This window comes from Arvicanthis niloticus, chromosome 2 (genome assembly GCF_011762505.2).
Source record: "Arvicanthis niloticus isolate mArvNil1 chromosome 2, mArvNil1.pat.X, whole genome shotgun sequence".
In the NCBI taxonomy this organism is placed as follows: domain Eukaryota; kingdom Metazoa; phylum Chordata; class Mammalia; order Rodentia; family Muridae; genus Arvicanthis; species Arvicanthis niloticus.
Window position 1 is genome coordinate 61,764,491 of NC_047659.1, and position 12,402 is coordinate 61,776,892.

Consider the following 12,402-nt stretch of genomic DNA (forward strand, 5'->3'; position numbering starts at 1 on the left):
TGGCATACATATGATGCACATATACAAAGACAAACAAAACCCTTATAAACATTAACTAAATATAAAGGTTTAAAAATTATTACATGCACAATAATGTAAATTTGAGTGGTCTATCTTGGGACCACTCAAATAGTATATCTTATAATATACTATTATAAGGAATTTAGAGGAATGTAAATTAAAATTTAGGTCACAGTTTCTCCTGCTCATCATGGGTATATAAATATTAATGTGTTGAAAGGTAACTTAAATAGTTGTATTTTAGTTGAGTAATACTGTGTAATTTATTTGATTTTAACAAAGAAACTTATGTAACAGATACATAAGAATTTTGAAAACAATGTTTCATTATGATATTTCTGCTAGAAATATCATTTTCTTTACAGCAAGTGTATTACGTTATTTTGATTTAAGAAATATGAAAATTTCTTTAACCTATTATGTTCTGTCTGCAGATTAACAGTGTGCATATGTTATAATTTACATTTCCCTAATTGCAAAAGTGATGAAGATTTTTCATGTTATTTCTTAGTCTCTTTATATTGTTGAGAACTCTCAGTTAAGACTCACTCCATTTTGATTGGCTCCTTACATTTTTCTTTTCTCTTTCTTTCTCTCTTTCTTCCTTTCTCTTTCTTTCTTTCTTTCTTTCTTTCTTTCTTTCTTTCTTTCTTTCTTTCTTTCTTTCTCTTTTTCTTTCTCTCTTTCCTTTTTGGTTTTGGCTCCTTATGCATTCCAGATAAAACTCCTTTCTTATGTACAGTAGGCCAAATTTTCTTCCATTCTGTGACTCTTTACTTCACTTTGATGGCTGATTCTATAGCCAAAGATTTGGAATTGTATAATTTAGATTTTGGATTAAAATTTTCATTCTTCTACAGGTAGTCAGCCAGTTTTTCAAGATTAATTGTTAAAGATACTATCTTTTCTCCAGATTAGCTTTTTGTCTTCCTTGTCCAGTTATCAGATGTTGGTAATTATGAGTAGTCCTCTTTAGGTATGCTATTTTATTCCATTGGTCTACATTTGTATTTTTGTCAGCAACATACTGTTTTTTATTGTAGCACTGTAAAATATACTGAAGTATGGACTGGTAATATCACAGCATGGTCTTTTGTAATTCCATATCATATTATGATGTTTTTCTTTTCTGTGAAGAATGAAGTGCTGTTAGATTGATAATGTGTCAGATCTATAATCTACTCTTAATAGGTTGTCATTTTCACAATATTAATAATACAGTATTATACAATGAGAAAGTGTAAGTTGGTATGCTATAAAAATGTATTAAAGATAAATTAAATGTGAAGCCTCATCTAAATTTAAAAGAGCATGATAATACCCCAAAACACAATCTAGTTGGCGAGAGAGATGGCTCAGTACACAAAAATGCATAGTGTTCTTGCAAGTTCAGTTTGTAGCTCACACATCGGATGTCTCATTCCCTAATTTAGATCCAATCCTAGGTGAATCAACACTATCTTTTGAACTCCCAAAGCACTATTGTTGTCTTTCTTTAAGATAGTTAAAAATAAAATAATTCCTTTGAATTATCTGCTGGTTCGGAAATTTGGGTCACAGTTACTATTACTACAGTTAAAACATTTATTTAGACTATTAGTCTGTAGACATTAACTTTAATAGTAACCAAGTAGTACTATAAAATGAAGAGAGGGATGGATTCAGAGACTGAAGAGAAATAACTACCATATCATGTATTTCAGTTGAATATATTTCCAAAAGTGCATAGATTCCTCTCAAACTGCAGTTGTTATTGATTTGTATTACTAAATGTGCCAGCAAAGCCTCCAGGTTTAAGATAGAGCCACAAAAGATAACAATAAATGAGGTGCTGTGGGAATAATCATCTAAATTCTTGCAGTGGGAAGGTGGGAGCTGAAATGAAATCCAAAAGTATAGTTTCTAGAAGCAGTTTAATGCAAAGAGTCACATGGGTGTAGGGAGAGCCAAGATGCAAGCTATGCATAGCTCTAACCTATAGTAAAGACAGAGTCAAGTACAGTGGTAATATCTCAGCTGCTCAGACAGAGATCCACAAGATGAATTGGAGCTAGAATATGCAGGTAGATATTGACTAGTTAGCTGAACAGACTCTATGAAATAACCAGAAAAGGATGCTAACTTAATGGGTTGTAATCAACATTGTCCTGTCTCATTGTACTAACAGGTTCTTCCTTGACATGTAGCTCACTGTGGTTGCATAGAGTTAGTTCGTTTGATCATGTGGTGATATTTTTCTACCTCTTTATCTCTTTTTCTGAAAGATAGAAAAATTTTTTTAGCTAGAAATACATAAATTTATAATACATAAATTCTGTTAATAAAATTTAGCATATACAGATTTTAATCTATTTGTTTTATTTCAGTCACTCCTTTCTTCTCCCTTTCTCTCTCTCTCTCTCTCTCTCTCTCTCTCTCTCTCTCTCTCTGTGTCTTTCCTTTTTTTTTTTTTTGTTTTAAATGTCTTACTAGAACAAAAGCACAGGCTGCATCTGAGTGAAGCCACCTTTCCCCTTGGACAAGCTGTGGCATTCTATCAAATCCATGCTGATTAACTTAAAACTATAAGTATAAAGTGTCAGGCCAGCATCTACAGTGCACTAGCTACAGTGGCAAGCTGCGTTGGCTGGCGTGTAGAAGCTCAGTAATGCTCAGTGAGCTCCAGGATGCTCATCTGTTTATATGCATGAACTTTTTATTTCCTTTTTTTAATTAGATATTTTCTTTATTTACATTTTAAATGTTATCCCCTTTTCCCGTCCTCTCCCCTGAACCCCCCTATCCCATCCCCTCTCCCATGCTTCTATGAGGGTGTTACCCACCCACCCACTCTTACCTTCCCGACTATGAATTCTCCTACACTGGGACACTGAGCCTTCACAGGACCAAGTCTCTCTCCTCCCATTGATGCTGGACAAGGCCATCTTCTGCTACATATACACCTGGAGCCATGGGTCCCTCCATGTGTACTCTTTGGTTGGTGGTTTAGTTCCTGGGAGCTCTGGGGGATCTCTTTGTTTGATAATATTGTTCTTCCTATTGGGTTGCAAATCCCTTCAGCTCCTCCAGTCCTTTCTCTAACTCCTCCATTAGGGACCCCAGGCTCAGTCCAATGGTTGGGTCTGTATTTGTCAGGCTCTGGCAGAGCTTCTGAGGAGACAGCTATATCAGGGCCCTGTCAGCAAGGCATGCACTTTTAAAATCCCACTATTTAGTCCCTTTTAAACAGAGACAGGATGATAGTAACCCACTACCATGACTTCCGAAAGAGGCTAGCTTATAAGAGTAAACATTTGGGCCTAGGAAAATTGCTGTATTAACACAACCTGGATTAATTTACAAAGTGTGATTCTAAGTTAAACATATTCACAGAAAGGCAAGTTTACTAGGAGCTGTCAGGCAGACTGTCTTTCTTAGTGATCTGTCTGCTGGCTGCTATTGTATTTAGCTTTTTGAAAAAAAATGCTCTGAATTTGAAAATACAGCACTTGACTGGGAGAATTAATATATGTGCATGTGCAGAAGCTGCTCACTGTGCTCAGCTGTAGTCAACAGTCTACACAGCACAAGTGGGTGGGTAAATTGTGCTTGGCCTGCTGGAGGGAGAACCTGGCTGTACAGAAGGAACACAGTGGTGTGGGGGCAACCGAATCTGCCTTTGTAAGATCATGTTGCCAAGGTGTTCAATATTCAACTAAATAAATATACATAACCCACTTGACTATTCTACCAGGACACATAACGGGAAAATGTCCTTGTTCTCTTCAGCCACATGGGGGATGTGAGGTGGCACACAGAGTTCCCACTCCTTTGGTTTCCTGCGGCACTGCTGTCTAGAAGCCTATCTTGTCATGGAGCAGCCCAGCTTGGTTGAGTTGATAATGAAGGACATCGGCCCCATGAAAGGTCTCAATGAGAAGGAGGCACTCCAACACCAGCACGTTATTCGCCTGTTCTGGCAGTGGGCTTTCCTTCTGGGCTTTCTCGACAGCTTGGATTAGGAGAGCCTTGAAGCTTTCCAAATGGCACAGAGACGGCATATTCTCATCCATGCCAGCCATCGGATGCTCTAAGAAGGTGGCATAGGGCATGTTTGTAGACCAGGGGTTCCACCTATTGATGAAAGAATGGAGACACTGCTTGTCCCACTGAATTCGAACTCCAAAGCCTTCTTGCTTGTGAGTAACTTCAGAGGAAACTACAGGAGATGGTGTTTACCAAGCTGAGTGCCACCCTAACCACCTGCAGGCACTGAGGCTGATGAAGTTATATTTGCAGATGAACAGCGACTAAGTGACCAGCACTAGCTCCTCCCTCTTGTTGTTCCAGTGGTCTACCTCGGTCAGCAGCCACACCTGGACAATAACCACAATCACCATAACCACCAAAATGACCATCCAAAACAGCAAGAAATGTCTGCACTCAGCCTGCAGAGGCATGGACACTGATTAGATGGGCAAGGATCATAAGGATTCATGGAGACCTACCTCTCAAAGCAGAACTGTTCCTTCCTTCTGAGTAGACTAATGGAAAGTAGAATCATTTACTTCAGTTATGTAGCTACTGCTGACCCATCAGCTCCAGAGATAGCCTTAACCCTACTGTTACACAGATGAACCAGATGAAACCAAGTGAAGCAAAAATAGCAAATTTAAATCTTGGAAAGAGACAGGTGAGTAGATGGGAAAAAGAGTTGACAGAGATAGAACAATTCAAAGAGTGTAGGTCAGAGAGAACAAGCCGAATGTATTGTAGACCTGTATGCAGTTATTAAAGAATTAATTTAATTTAAAAATACCACAAAACCACTGGGTTTTCAACAACTGGTAAAGATAATAAACCGGCAACTCTAAAAGAAATAATAACATTATATCTGAATGACAGAAATGTAATTTTTTAATTCCTTTTTAACATATATCTATTTTATCTTATATATTAGTATTTTTATTGAATATTTGTGTGTGAAATACTTACATGTCTGGTGTCTATGGAGCTCAGAAAGGGCATCAGATTCCTAGTAACTGGAGTTATATGTTTGTAAAACAACATGTCACTGCTAAAAAATAAAATTGATAACAGTATATCAAAATGTTTTCAGTGTGAACAAAATAAGGGAGGTCCAGAGATAAAAGTTAGAAGTTTAGATGCAATAAAATGTGGAGTTGCTGTTGTTTGCATGTAGTTTTAAAAATCAATCCACACTAAACAGGCTTGGCACCATCATCAGAGGTCTTGCCCACCCCCACGGTTCCCGAAGCTAGTTTGCTGCCAAGCCGATAGAATCCCCTGTGGCTAGCCTTCAGAATTGCCAGCTGCCACTTGCTCAGATTCTCTTAGCCCTGTAAAATAATAACACTAGAGACCTGTAATATACCAGCCAGATTTATAACAGTAAATCTTCAACCCCAAAATGTCCAAACAAAGAACATAAAACTCAATTTATACAAATACAAACTGCACACCTATATTGGACACATGTACCCTACACTGCCTATTGCCCATCTAAGAAATCCCTAGCTACTTGAGGCTTTTCCAGACCACATGGGTCAGCTCCATCTTCTTCTAGTTCCATCTTGACTCTCTGTCTCCATCGCCTCTATCTTCTTCCATCTCTCTTTGTCCCCTCACTAAAACTTTCAATTCGACCTTTCCCTTCCACTGACTAAGCTCAGGCTCTAGCCTTAGGTGAAAAATTACGACTTTACATGACCTCACCTGAGTATGGGCACTATCCTAAGGGAGGAAAAAAAAAAACAAAACAAAACAAACCAACCAAACAACGCAGCAATCCATAACAGCTGATCATGGGAACTTTACTGATGCAAGTAAGACAATTGAATAGAAACTGATATCAAGTTACCCTTTGCCCAGTAGGACATTTCTGGGACAAAGAGAAGAGAAACATTTAATTCAAGATAAAATATACAATAATGAAATGAAAAGAAAGTTTTCTTAACATTTATAATTAACCACGATAAATTACTTTTAAATGTATATACCTTTATTTATACAATAGCTGCTCTTTAGTGAGAACCCTTCATCCAAAGATGAAAATACAAGTAAAAATAACATAAACCAAATGACATAGTAATAATAGCAACACAGGGTGAGAGTCTAAAGCAGGTATATGTTGTTTGCTTGTGTTTATTTATATACTAATTAGTGACTGGAATGTTCTGGATATATTGGATAACACTATTATACATGATTATTGCAAAACAACACAAAACTTAATTCCACTCTCCAACATTCACTTTGAATACATCAAATATATTTATGGATCCTTTTATTGAAACTAGAGGAAAAAGTGAGGGATTTTATATGTGAAAAATTTGCTGAACCCTGTTTTACCTCATCTATCAATGAAAAAAGGTGTTAAGTGCCTTCTCTACAAAATTTGAATACTAGCTTCTTTACTGTTTATTAGTTTAGACTAAAGACTAAGGAGAGTGATTGCTTTCATTACATCAAATTCTCAGTAGGAAATATTTCTAAGGTTGTACACAAAGGAATCTATATTAATACACATAAACACAGTCTCACAGAATTCTATTCATTTCATCATGTGACACAGAATTTCACACAGGCCACAAGTTAATATTGATTGCCTTCCTCAGAGCCCCCTTCACATCCTTATTTCTCAAACTGTAGATCAGTGGGTTTAACATAGGAATCACAACTGTGTAGAAAACAGAGGCCATTTTGTCTGTGTCCATGGAGTAACTTGAGCTTGGTCGGAAATACATGAAGAGCAGAGTTCCATGAAAAATGGCCACAGCCATGAGGTGGGAGGCACATGTGGAAAATGCTTTGCGTCTGCCCTCAGCAGAGTTCATCCTGCAGATGGTAGCAATGACATAGCAGTAGGAGAGAAGGACAGTAACAACGCTGCACCCTAACAGGAAGGTGCTAAATGTGAACAGCAGTATTTCATTGATGGATGTATCTGAGCAGGAGAGGGCCAGCAAGGGTGGAATGTCACAGAAAAAGTGGTTGATGACATTTGAACTGCAGAAGGAGAGTCGGAAGGTAAAGGATGTGTGGATTGCTGAATCCACCAAGCCTACTGCATAGGCAACAGCCACAAGCTGGATGCAGACCTTCTTGGACATTGCAATTGTATAGAGCAGTGGATTGCAGATGGCAACATAACGATCATAGGCCATGACAGCTAGCATGACACATTCTACATCTGCAAAGGCCCCGAAAAAATACATTTGAAGTGCACATAAATAATAAGGAATCTTCTTCTCTTTAGACAAGAAATCAGCCAGCATCTTGGGAGAGACTGCGGAGGAGTAGCAGATGTCACAGAAGGACAGATTGCTCAGGAAGGAGTACATAGGTGTGTGAAGCCTTCTGTCAAACTTGATCAGCAGGATCATCCCTAGATTAGCAATCACAGTTAGGCCATAAACAAGGAAGAACAATGCAAAGAGGCCTTGTTGCACATCCTGTCTGGTAGAAAGTCCTAACAAGACAAAATCAGTAAAAATAGTGAAGTTCTCAGACTTCATTCTTTGGATCTGGATACCCTGGATTTCAATAAAGAAAGAAAAGTTGGCAGTTATATTTTTTCTATAATAATGGTCAGACTCTTGGTATTTGCTTTTAACAGAGGGAAAATTTATAAAATCACCAGTGCATCAGTTAGATTATTGTAAGTGTATTTGACTCAATGTTCATTAGTGAGAAAATCAGAGGTGTCTTGTATCTGCATAGCTCCCTTTAGAATATATAGCACATATACTTCCCAATATACACATGATGTCCAAACAAAAAATATCACTATAAGAATGTTGCCCTTCATTGGGCAATGGTGGCACACACTTTTAATACCAGCACTTGGGAGGCAGAGGCAGGTGGATTTCTGAGTTCGAGGCCAGCCTGGTCTACAGAGTGAGTTCCAGGATAGCCAGAGCTATACAGAGAAACCCTGTCTCAAAAATAAAACAAAACAAAACAAAACAAAACAAAACAAAACAAAACAAAACAAAACAAAACAAAACAAAAAAAAAGAATGTTGCCCTTCCTTTTTATAGGTTAGGAAGTGGATATTCTCAGAAACACAGGCAATATTTGTCTTATCAGTTTATGAAGAAAATTGTCATCTTTAGATAAGAATTGTCATATTTTATTAATTAAATGTGTCCTCCACCCAGCCTTTAGCAGGCCTGAAAGACCTTGTTTACCACAATAGACCAAATAATAGGACCTAGGTGGAGTTACCCACCTTGGCTGCATATACAACCTGCTACAGGAACTTAGAATAGACTTCCCACTGAGCTTGCCTTTAGACATCTCCCTGGTTATGACAAAGGATGGGTTCCCCCACCCATCTCCCACTGAAACAAGAATGGGTTTGGTGGGGTTTTCCCTTTAAATTAGAAGAGCTGAATATTAAACTTGGAGCCTTGATCACAATACTTCGTCTTGGCTTTGTGTTTCTCTCACCCTTCTGTTCCTTTTTTATTTCCAGCTCCCCCTTCAGGTGAACTCAGTTTTTCCTTGGCCACAGGCGACTACAATAAAAAAGCATCACTATGTCCTCTAAAATGAATATGTATAATTAAGTATGGGTACTGAAAGTAACCACTCTTATCCTTTCATTCTGTAAACCCATGGAGCATTCCTCAATGTGACACAGATATTTGCAGGTAAATTCATATATTTTACTGAAAACATCTCAAGTTGATCTCTGGTTTCAAAATTAGAGCTACATTTACTATGACTTGCATCTAAGAATAGATATTCATTGACATAAACAGAGAGATTGTGGGAAAGTATACCAAAAGATTTGTAGGTGCAGAAATCCTGAGCACAAAGAAAAGCCTCTGTCAGGAACAGTACTCTATGCTAATCACTCTGCTAACAGAGATCTTCAAACGACCAATAAAACAGATGACCTGACAGCTGAGTTGTAATAAAGTAGAATTTTTGTACCCTGCACACCTATATGTCATGTGTAAACAGATGAGGAAACTAGCTGTTGTTCATTGTCTCTGAATCCAGATTTGTGTCTGAGCATCATGCCTTCCCAAATCACTCCATATTGTTATACTACTTTTCTTTGTCCTTATTTCCTTTTGTCTTTCATGAAGACTTTTAATCAACCGATCTGTGTTTTTAAGAGTTAATAGCTCGTGGGAAGTTCTTCTAATTAAAGTCCATTTCTCACTGTTTCATTGTTGCACTCTAACAAACCAAAACTCTACATGTATAAATAAAAGTGAAGAGATATCATTTGGTATGTTGAGAGTTATATTAACACAGAAAGTTCATATATATGAATATATAAGATTGAAGCATGATTAGTAAAATGCATGCATGTGAAGTCTGAAAATTCTTATGTAGCTCACAGATTTCAAAAACTTGAATAAATTGTTTTAAATATTTTCCTCAGTATACAGATATTTTAAAATAATTATTTCATATAATGTATTTATAACATTTAAGATATATAAAATCACATGGCTACTATTAAAGTACTAAATGAAATTTGCCAATATCCCTTTTAATCTTAATACATTTGCCCACCACCCATTATTTTCTTAAACATTAAAATGCTTATTATATAAAGCAGGCATGCCTAGTTTCATTCCTGCCTTCATATATATATTTGTTGCAAGTGAAAAAAAGAGAAAAATAAGAATTTTATAATGTATATATGAAAAACAGCAAAGCTGTCTGTACCTGGTCCAGTACTTGAGATGTTAGTGGATATAGTTCTGTCCACACACAGGTTCAGCACTTTCTGGAATCACCTGAATTATCACCCTGTCTGCTTGTCCCTGAGTGTTTAATACTTACTTGGTCTCTAAGGATTAAAAGAAAGTTATAATAACAGAGTTTAATGTTATGATTTCAAACAATCAGGGTGATTGAAGAGCATTCCTATTATCAATTTAAAAACATTCTTATGTAGCTAATTCCCCAAAGTTGATTAACAAATTGACTTCAATTAATTTTGTATTCAGTACTTCTTGATCATCACTCATAATATATATTTTATTGTTATAAACTAGGGAACCATTAGATAGCCATACATACACCTGTAAAGATTGACATTCACCCCCAAAAGAAAATAAATTCATGCAATTTCTCAAATGCGTTCACGTTTAGTTAGTGAAGACAGGAAACATTATTAGCTCATCGCCTAAACATAATTAGTTACTAGGTTTTTTATTTGAATCAGTGGCTATTGTTTATATTGAAAATATATTTTTTCTCACATAATATAACCTGATTAAAGATTCTATTCCCTCTCTAACCCATTTCTGTCTGTCATTAGAAAACAAAAAGATTTCTAAGGGATGATAGTAAAATAAATTAAGAGAAGAGAAAAGTTCACACATAGAATTGGATAATATAAAAAGAAAAAAGAGTACAAAAGAAGTCACAAAAATAAAGAGACATTGTACTTTTACATACTTAAGAATCTAATAAAAACATCAACTTTGAAATAAGTAATATCAATGTCAACACTTTTCATAAAATTAAATAATGTGATTAGAAACTAAGTATTATATAAATATAATATCCAATAATAATAAAAAATAAAAAAACAGGAAAAAAGAAATTAAGTCCTGCTTCTTTTAGTTTATTAAAATAATTTATTCTGTGTTCAGTAGTGTTTTATTGGCTTAATATTAAAAAAAAATCAAACGTTTTTTAAAAATTAAATTTATTTATTTATTTTTGGTGTTTTTGTTGCTATTACACTTTATATCCCTCTCATACTCACTATCTCCCTCCTGATCACTACCTCCTGCAATCCTTTCCCTATACTCTTCTCTGTGAGAGTGGAGGCGCCCCTTTCCCCCCTACCCTAATACTGCAATGCAAGGTGATTGATGCCAGAGAATGCAACCCAGCTAGTATACATATCCAACCGACAGGCAACAGGTTTTGGGAAAATTCTGGTTCCAGTTGTTCAGGACCCAAATAAAGGTAATATTGAACATCTGCTACATATGAGTGGCAGACCTAGGTCCACCCCATGTATGTTCTTGGTTGGTGGTTTAGATTCTGAGAGCCCCAAGGGTCCAGGGTAGTTGGCATTGTTAGTCTTCTTGTGGAGTTCCTATCCACTCTGGGACCTGCAATCCTTCATCTTATTCTGTAAAAATGCCCAAGCTCCATACACTGTTTAGCTGTGGTTGTCTGTATTGCTCAGATTCAACTTCTGGATGGAGCCTCTCACAGGACAACAGGCTCCTGTCTGCAAGCATAACAGATTACCATTCTTATTGTTAGGGGTTGTTAGTTGCCCATGGGATGGGTCTCAAGTTGGACTGGTGATTGATTAGCCATTCCCTCGGTCTCTGTTTTTCCCCCTATACTTGCATTACTTGTAGGCAGGATAAAATTCGGATTAAAAGTTTTGTGGGTGGGTTAGTGTCTCAATCTCTCCACTGGGATTCCTTTCTGGATACAGGAGGTTATCTTTTCAGGTTTCATATCCTCAATGTAGTGAGTGACAGCTAAGGTACCCCCCCCCCCATTGATACTTAGGCATCTCCCTTTTCCAAAGCCATGTATCCACCTGGAGGTCTCCCCACCTCATCACCCCCATGAGTTACAAGTTTCCCTTCCTTTTTTTTGTTTTTGTTTTTTGTTTTTGTTTTTCCATACAGGGTTTCTCTGTGTAGCCTTGGCTGTACTGGAACTCACTCTATAGACCAGGCTGGCCTCAAACTCAGAAATCTGCAGGCCTCTGCCTCCCAAGTGTTGGGTTTAAAAGAGTGCACCACCACTGCCAGTTCCCTTCATTTTCATACTCATCTAGCTATTTCTTCTGTCCTTCCCTACATCTGGTCCTGGATCCCCCATTCTGATCCCCATCCTCCCGCTTTCCCTGTTCCCCACCTTCATCTGCCTTTTATAACTATGTTATTCCCCCTCTAAGTGAGACGCAAGCTTTCTCACTTGGGCCTTCTTTCTTGTTTAGCTTCTTTTGGATCTGTAGCATGTAACATGGTACCTGTATTCTAAGGTTAACATTCACATATTATTGAATACACACCATGCATGTCCTTTAGGGACTGGATTACCTCACTTAAGATGCTATTTTAAACTTTCATCCATTTGCCTGGAAAATACATGATATCTTGGTTTTAATGGCTGAATAGAATTCCTTTGTGTAGATATACCAGTTTTTCTTTATCTACATTTCAGTTGAGGGATATCTGGTTTGTTGCCGGTTTCTGACTAATATGAATAAAGGTACTATGAACACAATTGAGCAATTGTCTTTGTGACATGTTGAAGTATATTTTGGGTATATGCCCAGGAGTGGTATACGTGGATCTTGAGGTAGAACTATTCTAAGTTTTCTGTAAACAATTCTATATTGATTTCTAAAGTGGTTGTACAAATTTG

At 37.0% G+C, this 12,402-nt stretch overlaps 1 protein-coding gene and 1 pseudogene across 2 annotated transcripts; both read right to left on the reverse strand.

Moving 5' to 3' along the window:
- Positions 1-3,090: 3,090 nt before the first annotated feature.
- Positions 3,091-4,460, reverse strand: LOC117703164 (tumor protein p63-regulated gene 1-like protein pseudogene; annotated as a pseudogene).
- A 1,412-nt stretch (positions 4,461-5,872) lies between these two features.
- LOC117703752 (olfactory receptor 5W2-like) lies at positions 5,873-9,827 on the reverse strand. 2 transcript variants are annotated; one of them, XM_076929035.1, is made up of 2 exons: positions 9,715-9,827; positions 5,873-7,492 (listed from the first exon to the last, which is right to left on the reverse strand). In XM_076929035.1, the coding sequence occupies exon 2, from the start codon at positions 7,404-7,406 to the stop codon at positions 6,600-6,602; it is 807 nt and encodes a 268-aa protein (XP_076785150.1). In that variant the 5' UTR covers positions 7,407-7,492; positions 9,715-9,827; the 3' UTR covers positions 5,873-6,599. The 2 variants fall into 2 exon arrangements, with proteins under 2 accessions (XP_076785150.1, XP_034351467.1); XM_034495576.2 differs by having other exon boundaries at positions 5,873-7,556; positions 9,715-9,803.
- Positions 9,828-12,402: the final 2,575 nt, after the last annotated feature.

Bases quoted from the DNA above. Each gene is read 5' to 3' on its own strand.
- LOC117703752 (XM_034495576.2), bottom strand. From the start codon at position 7,538: ATGAAGTCTGAGAACTTCACTATTTTTACTGATTTTGTCTTGTTAGGA.